This window comes from Salmo trutta, chromosome 12, assembly GCF_901001165.1.
Source record: "Salmo trutta chromosome 12, fSalTru1.1, whole genome shotgun sequence".
NCBI classification, from domain to species: domain Eukaryota; kingdom Metazoa; phylum Chordata; class Actinopteri; order Salmoniformes; family Salmonidae; genus Salmo; species Salmo trutta.
In genome coordinates this window covers 4193999-4209154 of record NC_042968.1, presented here as the reverse complement: position 1 = coordinate 4209154, position 15156 = coordinate 4193999, and the positions used below count along the sequence as shown (strand labels likewise).

General features: G+C 41.1%; 1 protein-coding gene across 3 annotated transcripts in view; it reads right to left on the bottom strand.

Annotated features, from left to right (window-relative positions):
- fhl5 (four and a half LIM domains 5) overlaps positions 1–10401 on the bottom strand; it is a 31148-nt gene extending 20747 nt beyond the window's left edge. The window contains exons 1-3 of one of the 3 annotated variants that reach the window (XM_029766868.1): positions 10370–10401; positions 10041–10212; positions 4739–4913 (exon numbers count right to left, since the gene is read on the bottom strand). In XM_029766868.1, coding sequence (XP_029622728.1) covers positions 4739–4913; positions 10041–10199 — 334 coding nt within the window. In that variant the 5' untranslated portion in view covers positions 10200–10212; positions 10370–10401. Of the gene's footprint in view, positions 1–4738; positions 4914–7944; positions 8117–8273; positions 8557–10040; positions 10213–10369 lie in introns of those variants that run through there. The other 2 variants (XM_029766869.1, XM_029766867.1) reach the window with 2 other exon arrangements.
- Between the last annotated feature and the right edge of the window lie 4755 nt (positions 10402–15156).

Here is a 15156-nt window from a genome sequence, read left to right as displayed (position 1 = left end):
TTCTCAGCTGCAGAGTAGAAATCCATTGGAGTTACCAGCCTCAGAAATTGCAGCCCAAATGAGTGCTTTACAGAGTTCAAGTAACAGACACATCTCAACATCAACTGTTTCTCAGGAGACTGTGTGAATCAGGCCTTCATGGTTGAATTGCTGCAAGTCAAGAGACTTGTTTGAGCCAAGAAATACGAGCAATGGACATTAGACCAGTGGAAATCTGTCCTTTGGTCTATGAGTCCAAATTTGAGATTTTTGATTCCAACCACCGTGTCATTTTTAAGACGCAGTGTAGGTGACCGGATGATCTCTACATGTGTGGTTCCCACCGTAAAGCACGGAGGAGGAGGTGTGATGGTGTGGCGGTGCTTTGCTGATGAAACTGTCAGTGATTTATTTTGAATTCAAGGTACACTTAACCAGCATGGCTACCACAGCCTTCTGCAGCGAAACGCCATCCCATCTGGTTTACGCTTAGTGGGACTATCATTTGTTTTTCAACAGGACAGTGACCCAACACACCTACAGGCTGTGTGAGGACTATTTGACCAAGAAGGAAAGTGATGGAGGGCTGCATCAGATGACCTGGCCTGCACAATCACCCGACCTCAACCGAATTGAGATGATTTGGGATGAGTTGGACCGCAGAGAGAAGGAAAAGCAGCCAACAAGTGCTCAGAACTCTTTCAAGACTGTTGGAAAAGCATTCCAGGTGAAGCTGATTGAGAGAATGCCAAGAGTGTGCAAAGCAGTCATAAGGCAAAGGGTGGCTACATTGACAAATCTAAAATAGATTTATAATTGTTTAACCTCTCTTGGGTAGGGGGCAGTATTTTCACTTCCGGATAAAAAACGTACCCGATTTAATCTGGTTATTACTCCTGCCCAGAAACTAGAATATGCATATAATTGTTTGATTTGGATAGAAAACACCCTAAAGTTACTAAAACTGTTTGAATGGCGTCTGAGTATAACAGAACTCATATGGCAGGCCAAAACCTGAGAAGATTCTATACAGGAAGAGCCCTCTCTGACCATTTCTTGGCCTTCTATAGCCTCTTTATCGAAAACAGAGGATCTCTGCTGTAACGTGACATTTTCTAAGGCTCCCATAGGCTCTCAGAAGGCTCCAGAACGGGGAATGATGACTCTGCAGTCCCTGGCTGAAAAACAGTAGCGCATTTGGAAAGTGGTCGATCTGAGAACAATGACACAGGTGTGCGTATGCACGTGAAGACACCATTTTCTTCTTTCAGTCTTTGAACGAAAACAACGTCTCCCGGTCGGAATATTATTGGTATTTCGGATAGGGACCTGAACGCACGGACAAAACAGAGGATATTTGAACATAACTATGGATTATTTTGAACCTAAACAACATTTGTGGTTGAAGTAGAAGTCCTGGGAGTGCATTCTGACAAAGAACAGCAAAAGTAATCAAATTTTTCTTATAGTAATTCTTAGTTTAGTGAATTAGCTAGCCCGTGATGGCGAGCTATCTACTCAGAATATTGCAAAATGTTCTTTTGCCAAAAAGCTATTTTAAAATCTGACACCGCGATTGCATAAAGGAGTTCTGTATCTATAATTCTTAAAATAATTATGTTTTTTGTGAACGTTTATCGTGAGTAATTTAGTAAATTCACCAGAAGTTTTCGGTATGTTTGCTAGTTCTGAACGTCACATGCTAATGTAAAAAGCTGTTTTTTGATATAAATATGAACTTGATTGAACAAAACATGCATGTATTGTATAACATAATGTCCTAGGAGTGTCATCTGATGAAGATCATCAAAGGTTAGTGCTGCATTTAGCTGTGGTTTTGGTTTTTGTGACATTATATGCTAGCTTGAAAAATGGGTGTCTGATTATTTCTGGCTGGGTACTCTCCTGACATAATCTAATGTTTTGCTTTCGTTGTTAAGCCTTTTTGAAATCGGACAATGTGGTTAGATTAACGACAGTCCTGTCTTTAAAATGGTGTAAAATAGTCATATGTTTGAGAAATTGAAGTTATAGCATTTTTAAGGTTTTTGAATATCGCGCCACTCGATTCCATTGGCTGATGACTAGGTGGGACGATTTTGTCTCACATACCCGAGTGAGGTTAACACTTTTTGGGTTACTACATGATTCCATATGTGCTATTTCATAGTTTTGATGTCTTCACTATTATTCTACAATGTACAAAATAGTACAAATAAAGAAAAACCCTTGAATGAGTAGCTATGTCCAAACTTTTGGCTCATGCTGTATGTTGTCCACTCAATCAAAGCACAGCAATCTAGTAGTGAAAGCTTCAGCTAGCTAGCAATGCAGTGCATAAGTAGTTGACTCAAAGAGAAAGAAAGACAATAGTTTAACACTTTTGAACAAATTAATTTTTTCAAAAATGAAGGAGAAGCAGCAGCAGAGAGAGAGAGAGAGAGAGAGAGAGCTACCTATATTTCGTTGTTTTTTTTTCACTTTCACTTACCTAGCCAGCTAATGCAGCTAGCAATTTAGTCTACTCAAAAACAGTTTTGAATAGAGAGGAATGGTATTTATGTAAGGCTATCCAACAGATTGTGGGAGCTGTTTTGTTAGACTACAGTGCGGCTTTTGACATTATCGATCAGTCTGCTGGTGGAAAAACGTATGTGTTATGGTTTAACACCTGCTATATTGTGGATAAAGCGTTACATGTCTAACAGAACACAGAGGGTGTTCTCCAACATCAGTCAGGTAGAATCAGGAATTCCCCAAGGCAGCTGTCTCACTTACTTTTTTCAATCTGGCTTTGCCACTGCCACATGGCACTGGCTTTGAGTAAAGCCAGTGTGTCTATGTATGCTGATGACTCAACACAATACACATCAGCTACTACAGCGACTGAAGTGATTGCAACACAACAAAGAGCTGCAGTTAGTTCAGAATGGGTGGAAAGGAATAAGTTAGTCCTAAATATTTCAAAAACTAAAAGCATTGTATTTGGGACAAATCATTCCTAAACCTCAACTAAATCTTGTACTAAGATTTATTTTGTGGAAATTGAGAAAGTTGAGGTGACTAAACTATTTGGAGTAACACTGGATTGAAAACTATCATGGTCAAAACATATTGACACAACAGTAGCTAAGATGGCGGGAAGTCTGTCCATAATAAAACACTGCTCCACCTTCTTAACAGCACTATCAACAAGGCAGGTCCTACAGGCCCTAGTCTTGTCGCACCTGGACTACTGTTCAGTCGTGTGGTCAGGTGCCACAAAGAAGGATGTAGGAAAAATGCAATTGGCTCAGAACAAGGCAGCACGGTTGGCCCTTGGATGTACACAGAGAGCTAATGGTAATATAGGGGCGGCAGGGTAGCCTAATGGTTAGAACGTTGGGCTAGTAACCGAAAGGTTGCAAGTTTAAATCCCCGAGCTGACAAGGTACAAATCTGTCATTCTGCCCCTGAACAAGGCAGTTAACCCACTGTTCCTAGGCCGTCATTGAAAATAAGAATTTGTTCTTAACTGACTTGCCTAGTTAAATAAAGGTAAATTAAAATATAGTGCCTTCGGAAAGTATTAAGACCCCTTGACTTTTTTCACTTTTTGTTATGTTACAGCCTTATTCTAAAATGGATTAAATAAAACATTTTTCTCAGCAATCTACACACAATACCCCAAAATGACAAAGTGAAAACAGGTTTGTACAGACTTTTGCAAATGTATTACGAACAAAGACAGAAATACCTTATTTACATAAGTATTCAGATCCTTTGCTATGATACTCGAAATTGAGCGCAGGTGCATCCTGTTTTCATTGATCATCCTGGAGATGTTTCTACAACTTGATTGGAGTCCATCTGTGGTAAATTCAATTGATTGAACATGATTTGGAAAGGCACACACCAGTCTATAAGGTCTCACTGTTGACAGTGCCTGTCAGACCAAAAACCAAGCCATGAAGTCGAAGGAACTGTCAGTAGAGCGACAAGACAGGATTGTGTCTTAGCACAGATCTGGGGAAGGGTACCAAAAACTTACAGCAGGGATTGATGGTCCCCAAGAACAAAGTTGATTTCATCATTCTTAGATGGAAGACGTTTGGAACCACCAAGACTCTTCCTAGAGCTGGCAGCCTGGTCAAACTGGTTAATCAAGGAGGTGACCAAGAACCTGATGGTCACTCTGACAGAGCTTTAGTTCTTCTGTGGAGATGGGAGAACCTTCCAGAAGGAAAACCTTCTCTGTAGCACTCCACCAATTAGGCCTGTATGGTAGTGGCCAGACAGAAGCCACTCCTCAGTAAAAGGCACGACAGCCCACTTGGAGTTTGCCAAAAGGCACCTAAAGACTCTCAGACCATGAGAAACAAGATTATCTGGTCTGATAAAACCAAGATTTAACTCTTTGGCCTGAATGCCAAGCGTCACGTCTGGAGGAAACCTGGCACCATCCCTACGGTGAAGCATGGTGGTGGCAGCATCATGCTGTGGAGATGTTTTTCAGCAGCAGGGACTGGGAGAAATGAGAAATGAGGCCATGCTCATAAAAAAATTAAATCATCCCTCCTTATCTTCAATGCCACCGACCGCCACTGTACTGCACATACAGTAGTAGGCCTGCAGAAATAGAACACCTCCACCAATAGGGACTGAGCAGTAGTGGTAGTTATTGCTATATCATATCAAGCGTTTTTCAGGGAAGAACAATGTTAACTAAAATACATATTTTAGAATAATCAATATCATCATCAATGTTGTCCTACAGCACCTGGCATGATGGTTTTCTTGCAGGTGGAGCACTTGGAGGAGTACTCATGGGAGTAACACTCTGTGCAGAGAAGTTGTTCATCCTTAGCTGCAAATGGCTTTTCTGCCAGAGGGCGGCTGCATTTGGCACACTTGAAGCACTGCTCATGCCAGTGGCAATCCTTATAGGACAGATCCTATCAAACAAACATACAGACAGTGTTAACCATGTAATAGATTGATTGGATTGATGGTTATTATTGCCACAGCAATTTAAATGATTCAATTGAAGAATTTGAAAGAATATGATTTATAAATAATACCTTACTGAGATTACCGTCTTCCTTATCAACTGTCTTACCTCATCATCACAATAAAAAGTTTGGTTGTTGGTATTGTTGGTTTTTGTTGTCATTGGCGAAGAAATTATATGTAGCTTAAAAGCATGTTTTTTTAAGTAATTTTGTTCCCATGGAAAGTCATTCTTTGAAAACAACAATAATTCATGTCAAAATGTCATGGGGATGCAAATTTTTGTTGGTGGCCCATTCTTGGTTTGAAGGTATAGTGAGGAAAAAAGTATTTGATCCCCTGCTGATTTTGTACGTTTGCCCACTGACAAAGAAATGATCAGTCTATAATTTTAATGGTAGGTTTATTTGAACAGTGAGAGACAGAATAACAACAACAAAATCCAGAAAAACGCATGTCAAAAATGTTATAAATTGATTTGCATTTTAATGAGGGAAATAAGTATTTGACCCCCTCTCAATCAGAAAGATTTCTGGCTCCCAGGTGTCTTTTATACAGGTAACGAGCTGAGATTAGGAGCACACTCTTAAAGGGAGTGCTCCTAATCTCAGTTTGTTACCTGTATAAAAGACACCTGTCCACAGAAGCAATCAATCAATCAATCAGATTCCAAACTCTCCACCATGGCCCAGACCAAAGAGCTCTCCAAGGATGTCAGGGACAAGATTGTAGACCTACACAAGGCTGGAATAGGCTACAAGACCATCGCAAGCAGCTTGGTGAGAAGGTGACAACAGTTGGTGCGATTATTCGCAAATGGAAGAAACACAAAAGAACTGTCAATCTCCCTCAGCCTGGGGCTCCATGCAAGATCTCACCTCGTGGAGTTGCAATGATCATGAGAACGGTGAGGAATCAGCCCAGAACTACACGGGAGAATCTTGTCAATGATCTCAAGGCAGCTGGGAACCATAGTCACCAAGAAAACAATTGGTAACACACTACGCCGTGAAGGACTGAAATCCTGCCGCGCCTGCAAGGTCCCCCTGCTCAAGAAAGCACATATACATGCCCGTCTGAAGTTTGCCATTGAACATCTGAATGATTCAGAGGACAACTGGGTAAAAGTGTTGTGGTCAGATGAGACCAAAATGGAGCTCTTTGGCATCAACTCAACTCGCCGTGTTTGGAGGAGGAGGAATGCTGCCTATGACCCCAAGAACACCATCTCCACCGTCAAACATGGAGGTGGAAACATTATGCTTTGGGGGTGTTTTTCTGCTAAGGGGACAGGACAACTTCACCGCATCAAAGGGACGATCGACGGGGCCATGTACCATCAAATCTTGGGTGAGAACCTCCTTCCCTCAGCCAGGGCATTGAAAATGGGACGTGGATGGGTATTCCAGCATGACAATGACCCAAAACACACGGCCAAGGCAACAAAGGAGTGGCTCAAGAAGAAGCACATTTAGGTCCTGGAGTGGCCTAGCCAATCTCCAGACCTTAATCCCATAGAAAATCTGTGGAGGGAGCTGAAGGTTCGAGTTGCCAAACGTCAGCCTCAACCTTAATGACTTGGATAAGATCTTTAAAGAGGAGTGGGACAAAATCCCTCCTGAGATGTGTGCAAACCTGGTGGCCAACTACAAGAAACGTCTGACCTCTGTGATTGCCAACAAGGGTTTTTCCACCAAGTACTAAGTCATGTTTTGCAGAGGGGTCAAATACCTATTTCCCTCATTAAAATGCAAATAATTTTATAACATTTTTGACATGCGTTTTTCTGGATTTTTTTGTTGTTATTCTGTCTCTCACTGTTCAAATAAACCTACCATTAAAATTATAGACTGATCATTTCTTTGTCAGTGGGCAAACGTACAAAATCAGCAGGGGATCAAATACTTTTTTCTCTCACTGTATGTACACTTAAGGCGTGTGGCTTTAAGGCAGTGATGCAGTTCAGTTAATTAGATGTCTATATTAACCTTGGAAATATGTTTTTCACAACTTTGCTGGTTCAAATCATAACTTCTGAAAGGCTTTAAAGCCTCAATGCAGTGTTTTTAATTTGTGTGTTTATTTCATGAGCCTCCTTTTGCTATTGAAATGCTCAGTCTGACCGTGTGACTGTGTTGATAGAAATGTAAATATATGTATTTACATACATAGCCCTGATTGGCGGATAGGATCGTCTAGGCTCTAGAGAGCCTTACCCCTTCAAAATAGGAGGATACATATGCAAATAAAAGATGATTGGTCATTGGTCAGAACAATCAGAAAAGATTGTGACATGATCTGGGCCAAAAACTCCATCCCACCTGAACAGGCTGAAATTCCAGGCGTTTATTTTTTCTTCAAAAACCTTTTGACCTCATGGTGTGGAAATATCATTACAAAAACAGAAAATCAAATTTTTTACTGCACTGCCCCTTTAAACCTAACAATGTTGTACTTCAGTTTCACTGATGTGCTTATGTACACTGAGTATACCAAACATTAGGAACACCTTCCGAATATTGACTTGCACCCCCCACATCCCCCATTCTTGATGCACATGGGAAACTGTTGAACGTGAAAAACCCAGCAACGTTACAGTTCTTCCCACAAACCGGTGCGCCTAGCACCTACCACCATACCCTCTTCAAAGGCACTTAAAAATGTTGTCTTGCCCATTCACCCTTTGAATGGCACCCATACACAATCCATGTCTCAATTGTCTCAAGGCTTAATTTGTATTTATTTAACCTTTATTTAACTAGGCAAGTCAGTTAATCTGTCTCCTGCCTTTCATCTACACTGATTGAAGTGGATTAAACAAGTGATATCAATAAGGGATCATATCTTTCACCTGGATTCACCTGGTCAGTCTATCTCATAGAAAGAACAGGTTTTCCTAATGTTTTCTATACTCAGTATATCATACTCTATGCGCATGAAAATATGCATTATATGGGGTCAGTATAGAATTCTTACCTTACAGTTGCACCCAATAGGCAGAGAGCACACTTCACAGCAATTGGAGAACAAGTTCTCATAGCACTTAGTGCAGTACTGAGTATCCTCCTTCATAACATATTTATTTCCCAACAAGGACTCCTTGCAGTAATGGCAGTCAAACCGCTCTGTAGACATGCTTGCTCTTAACCTGCAGGTCAAAGACACAAAAATTAACAGCAAGAAAATACCCAAATATTATTTGTATCCTGAGGAAAAACACTTCCTTCCTGCAATCAGGATCCAACCAATGTCCTTCCCCATATGTCGTCTGAATTCTAAGTGATGACTTTAAAAAATATATTTACCTCTGATGATGTTGCTTCCAAGGAGAGACTGAATTGAGGGCTGCAGAGTGAGGATCAGGCGTTGGGATGGAGAAGGGTAAACCAGGATTAAGTGGGCACATCATTGAAAGGCACATCTATAAATACTAGCCCTCTTATTACCAGTAATCTCCGAGGAGAACGTGGGTGTTCCACTACACACTTCTGCACCTTTTAAGGGAGTTTGTGCTGAGCATATTGGCATACATTTATGTTTGTTAAAAATTTGTGGTTATAAATATGAATATTGTGGATGGGGAAAGCATGTTTGTACATGAGACGTTTCATATTAATCTTATGGTCTACATGTTTTTGAAAATGGCGATGAAAACTGAGGATTAAATGAAGCAATAAGTCCTGAGGGAATGTGGTTTATGGCCAATATATCACGGCTAAGGGCTGTTCTTATGCATGATGCAACGCAAAGTGCCTGGATACTGCCCTTAGCCGTGTATTGACCATATACCACAAACCCCCGAGGTGACTTATTGCTTAATTGAATCCTTAGTTTACATTGACGTTTAAAATAAATAAAAAAAACTGGTCACCAACGTAATGAGTGGAATTTTTTTTTATTTTGTCATACCCATGGTATACGGTCTGATATACCACGGCTGTGAGCCAATCAGCATTCAGGGCTCAAATCACCCAGTTTATAGTGGGGTTTATACCACGGCACTGTAGAATACTCATTTCTGATTGGCTTGAAGGGCATTCTAGAGCGTGCATTATTTAAGCAATAAGGCATGATTGGGTGTAGTATATGGCCAATATGACACAGCTAAGGGATGTTCTTATGCACAACGCAACGTGGAGTGCCTGGATACAGCCCTTAGCAGTGGTATATTGGCTATATACCACAAACCCCTGAGGTACCTTATTGCTATTACAAAATGGTTACCAACGTAATAAGGTCAGTAAAAAGTAATGTTTTGTCATACCAGTGGGCGATTAGGTCTGATATACAACGGCTGTCAGCCAATCAGCATTCAGGGCTCGTACCACCCCTTTATAAACTGGGTGGTTCGAGCCCTGAATACTGATTGGCTAAAAGCAGTGGTATATCAGACCAAATCACCCAGTGTCAGACCTCACTAAAGCTCTTGTGGTTGAACGGAAGCAAGTTCCCGCAGCAATGTTCCAACATCTAGTGGAAAGAAGAGTGGAGGCATTTAAAGCAGCAAAGGGGGTACCAACACCATATTAATGCCCATGATTTTGGAATGAGATGTTCGATGAGCAGTGTCCACATACTTTTGGTCAGGTGGTGTATCTTTCAAAAAGCATGTTGATGAGTTAATAGTTAAAATTGGCTTATTCAATAGGAACAGGTCCAGTCTTTAGTTAAAGTGCAGAAACCAAATTATTCAGTCAACATTCATTCCGCTTATTGACTATGGCGATATCACCTATATGAATGCAGCTGTTACTGTATTGAAGCCATTGGACGTAATTTATCATAGCGCATTGCACTTTATTACGAGCGATAGGTTCAGTACACATAATTTGTATTTATTTAACCTTTATTTAACTAGGCAAGTCAGTTAATCTGTCTCCTGCCTTTCATCTACACTGATTGAAGTGGATTAAACAAGTGATATCAATAAGGGATCATATCTTTCACCTGGATTCACCTGGTCAGTCTATCTCATAGAAAGAACAGGTTTTCCTAATGTTTTCTATACTCAGTATATCATACTCTATGCGCATGAAAATATGCATTATATGGGGTCAGTATAGAATTCTTACCTTACAGTTGCACCCAATAGGCAGAGAGCACACTTCACAGCAATTGGAGAACAAGTTCTCATAGCACTTAGTGCAGTACTGAGTATCCTCCTTCATAACATATTTATTTCCCAACAAGGACTCCTTGCAGTAATGGCAGTCAAACCGCTCTGTAGACATGCTTGCTCTTAACCTGCAGGTCAAAGACACAAAAATTAACAGCAAGAAAATACCCAAATATTATTTGTATCCTGAGGAAAAACACTTCCTTCCTGCAATCAGGATCCAACCAATGTCCTTCCCCATATGTCGTCTGAATTCTAAGTGATGACTTTAAAAAATATATTTACCTCTGATGATGTTGCTTCCAAGGAGAGACTGAATTGAGTACACATAATTTCCTTTTGTATCAGAAAGTAGACTGGCCCTCTTTGAAGTCTCATAGATCAATGCATTGCACTCTTTTTGTCTATAAAGCCCTCTTGCATAAACTTCTGCCATACCTTACCTCATTGTTAACCTTTACAACAAAACCAAAAAATCCCAGGTTTTCCAGAATTCCCGGTTAGAACATTCCTAGAAACGGGAGGGAATAAGCAGGAAATCTTTCGAACAGGATTTCTTGAAAATCTGGGAATTTGGGGAAATAATTTTGCAACCCCACTTGCAGGCCTGATGTGGCCTGTAAACCATCAGTTTCACGCTACTGTATTAGGGTAACAGTAGGTCTCAAATAAGGCCTGATGGGATATGTAATGTATTGTTATAACATATGCTCAGGAACTCACTTGGTGAAGACCACAGGACAGAAAATGAACGAATTCAACAACCATGTCTCTCTCTTTAACAAATATAGTCCTGGGTGGTAACCCTACAATTCACTCCAAAAGGCAAGGTACAAAAGGAAATTAAATTGGAGGTGTGGCTTTCTGTTAGATCTTTTTTGGCCACCCATGATTGGAAGAGTGGTAACAGTTTAAGTGGTGTATGGCAGAGGTAAGATGTTGTCAATTACTGTATTAGAAACAAATGGCTTTGTCACTGTGGTGGTTCACTATAAAGGCAAATTATACCTTTTCTAAAAGCATGCTTTTGTACCTGTGGACTTTATGTAAGAAAGGTACTAATTGAGGTATGAACTGGGGTACAAAGGATGACCTTACAGGGTACCCCCCCAGTGACTAGCGGTTGTAAACCTTTAAGAACAAATCTAAACCTTTATTTCTGAGAGTGTAAGGTGTACTTTGTTTAAAGTGGGGACTGCAAATCATTCTAGAATATTTGCAAAGATACCACACTATTTAATATTGGTTGTTCTTTGGATGTCACAGCCGTTTGCCTGCACACACTTGTGGCCTATGTCCATGCCTTAACCACATAGCAGTTGCAGATGGCTTAGTGGGACTGAGGCGCCAAGGGCCCGATTCCAACTTAAGAAATGTACGCCTTCCCTATGAGGGCCTTCCTATGCACTTCTAAGTAGATGGTATTTAGACTTACCTTATGCAGGTGCGTAACGTGCTTTGCAGGCGTGGTCCCCTTGCGCGCCCTGAATACATTTAATTAAGCTGCTGAAAACCCTCCCAATTGCTGGACTACATATCTTCTTGTGGAGTTTTAATTTAATAGGGTTTTCAGTACATTTATCTTAAGCCATCCCTATAAATACAGTGTACCTTTAATTAGAATTTTGTCAACAGACTCTTCATCGAGAAAATGGGTTCAGAGTATAGGGATCAATGAAAGAACGCCAACTAAATATATATTAGTCTCTGCTTCAGCACCAACTTGTAAATACATTTAAAAATCTCAGATTTTGTAAATCATTTAGGCAAATTTTAGGGTTAGGAAAGTATGTATGAATCATTAAAAAAAAGCTGGTTTGGAAAGCCTTTACACACAAAATACTGTATACTGTGTACAATAAGAGTTGAACAATAGTCCTATAAATATACTGCTCAAAAAAATAAAGGGAACACTTAAACAACACAATGTAACTCCAAGTCAATCACACTTCTGTGAAATCAAACTGTCCACTTAGGAAGCAACACTGATTGACAATAAATTCCACATGCTGTTGTGCAAATGGAATAGACAACAGGTGGAAATTATAGGCAATTAGCAAGACACCCCCAATAAAGGAGTGGTTCTGCAGGTGGTAACCACAGACCACTTCTCAGTTCCTATGCTTCCTGGCTGATGTTTTGGTCACTTTTGAATGCTGGTGGTGCTTTCACTCTAGTAGTAGCATGAGACGGAGTCTACAACCCACACAAGTGGCTCAGGTAGTGCAGCTCATCCAGGATGGCACATCAATGCGAGCTGTGGCAAGAAGGTTTGCTGTGTCTGTCAGCGTAGTGTCCAGAGCATGGAGGCGCTACCAGGAGTCAGGCCAGTACATCAGGAGACGTGGAGGAGGCCATAGGAGGGCAACAACCGAGCAGCAGGACCGCTACCTCCGCCTTTGTGCAAGGAGGAGCACTGCCAGAGCCCTGCAAAATGACCTCCAGCAGGCCACAAATGTGCATGTGTCTGCTCAAACGGTCAGAAACAGACTCCATGAGGGTGGTATGAGGGCCCGACGTCCACAGGTGGAGGTTGTGCTTACAGCCCAACACCGTGCAGGACGTTTGGCATTTGCCAGAGAACACCAAGATTGGCAAATTCGCCACTGGCGCCCTGTGCTCTTCACAGATGAAAGCAGGTTCACACTGAGCACATGTGACAGACGTGACAGAGTCTGGAAACGCCGTGGAGAACGTTCTGCTGCCTGCAACATCCTCCAGCATGACCGGTTTGGCGGTGGGTCAGTCATGGTGTGGGGTGGCATTTCTTTGGGGGGCCGCACAGCCCTCCATGTGCTCGCCAGAGGTAGCCTGACTGCCATTAGGTACCGAGATTAGATCCTCAGGCCCCTTGTGAGACCATATGCTGGTCCGGTTGGCCCTGGGTTCCTCCTAATGCAAGACAATGCTAGACCTCATGTGGCTGGAGTGTGTCAGCATTTCCTGCAAGAGGAAGGCATTGATGCTATGGACTGGCCCGCCCGTTCCCCAGACCTGAATCCAATTGAGCACATCTGGGACATCATGTCTCGCTCCATCCACCAATGCCACGTTGCACCACAGACTGTCCAGGAGTTGGCGGATGCTTTAGTCCAGGTCTGGGAGGAGATCCCTCAGGAGACCATCTGCCACCTCATCAGGAGCATGCCCAGGCATTGTAGGGAGGTCATACAGGCACGTTGAGGCCACCCACACTACTGGATCAGCCTGTAGTGTGGTTTTCCACTTTAATTTTGAGTGTGACTCCAAATCCAGACCTCCATGGGTTGATAAATTAGATTTCCATTGATTATTTTTGTGTGATTTTGTTGTCAGCACATTCAACTATGCAAACAAAAAAGTATTTACTAAGATTATTTCATTCATTCAGATCTAGGATGTGTTATTTTAGTGTTCCCTTTATTTTTTGAGCAGTGTATATCCTAATCCTCACTAATCATGGAACTCTTGACACCAGTCCAGTCGTCGTGAACTGTTCGCCACGCTCCAGGTTTAACCTGCTACGTGTGGTCTGACTTCCACAATGATTCAAATAGGCATTCCCAAATTATTGCACAATGTTAGCCTAATATGATAATGCTAGTGACCCTCAGGAACAACTATACAGACATGAGAGAGGAAAGAAAGGTAAACAGAATGTAATGGAATTTGTCTCCAGGGATCATATGGAAAAATCAGCTAAAACAATTGCTATGTATATTTACAATCCCCTTCTCCAAACGGATTACTAATTTATTTAGGTCTAATCAATAGCTCTTATCAATTTATATATTACAGTGCATGGAGAATGCTGTTATTTCTATTGGCAAAAATATAAAGTAGATGCTTTTTCCACTTGAAAACGTCAGGTTCGTTCAACCTTATTCATAGTTTCCTCACACGTAAAGGTGGTGGAATTATGAGATATTCAATGTCAGAATATGGCATATCTCACTCCGCCAAACCTTAATTTCTTAGATCTCCACCCCGAACGAATAGTGGGTGAATAGCACGTTATTCTCATGCTTAAGTTCAAGGTCAGAATACGCATAGAGAGAAAAGTGCATAAAAAGGGAATTTACACACTCTTAACCCGGGTCAGAATCGGCACCCAAGTGCTTAGTGGTTGCCAAGCCCTCTCAGTGGCTATTGCCAGTGCCTTGGCTTCTGATCAGATGGAGGGAACTGTGGGCCTGCAGAGACTCAATCGAACTGTGCCAAATTCTTAGAAAGTAGGGAGTTTATGAGCTAACAGTGAACAAACACTGAGTATATCTGATATAGTTAGTCCTGTTGCAATTGTGTAGATTGTATAGAGAGTGAAAATATTTTTGCACCAATCTCCCATTGACATCAATGCATGATCTATTCAAGAGTTCGAGTAACAGTCCACACATTTTCAAGTTCAGGAGGAGAGTTTCTGTGAACTGGATGAATTAAACAAACCTGTGAGACCCCCGGTTGCAAAAATGCAACAGGTCCTAAACTCATGTCAAACACTGCATAGTTGACCTCCTTAGACCCAGATGTATCTTTTAGTAGCATTTGTTGTGCGTCATGTCTTAAGATGTAGTGACTTTTTACAAATACATAAATAAATAAATAGAGAAACAAACATTCTGACCCGGAGCTAGAGGTATTTTTGTAATTGTTGCAACAACATGGTGAACCACAACAGTGACAAAGCCATGTCATGGTGCAAAAGCAATGTGTGAAGTGCAAAACGTACTGTACCTTAAACCAATTTCTTCATAAATTAAAAGAGATTATGCGTTATAAGGAGGCGATTATTTAACAAGATTTAAGTAAGCTGAGCAAAACATAAAGAGTAAACACTTTATAACGCACATTGTTGAAGAACAGTTCCAAATTAAATCATGCTGCCAGGTTACAATAAAGTTCATAGTAAATTTGGTGCTTTTGAACCACAGAAATGTGAATCGTGAATGTATGTGGTCAAATAAATAACCCAGTTGTCTTTTTGCCACCTCGTTAAAAATCCCAGTTGATTCTTTTTGACTGGCAGACAACTAATTACATTTTAATCTTTGAGCATGTGATCATATCTTTTTTCAAGAGGATCAGGAGGCGAT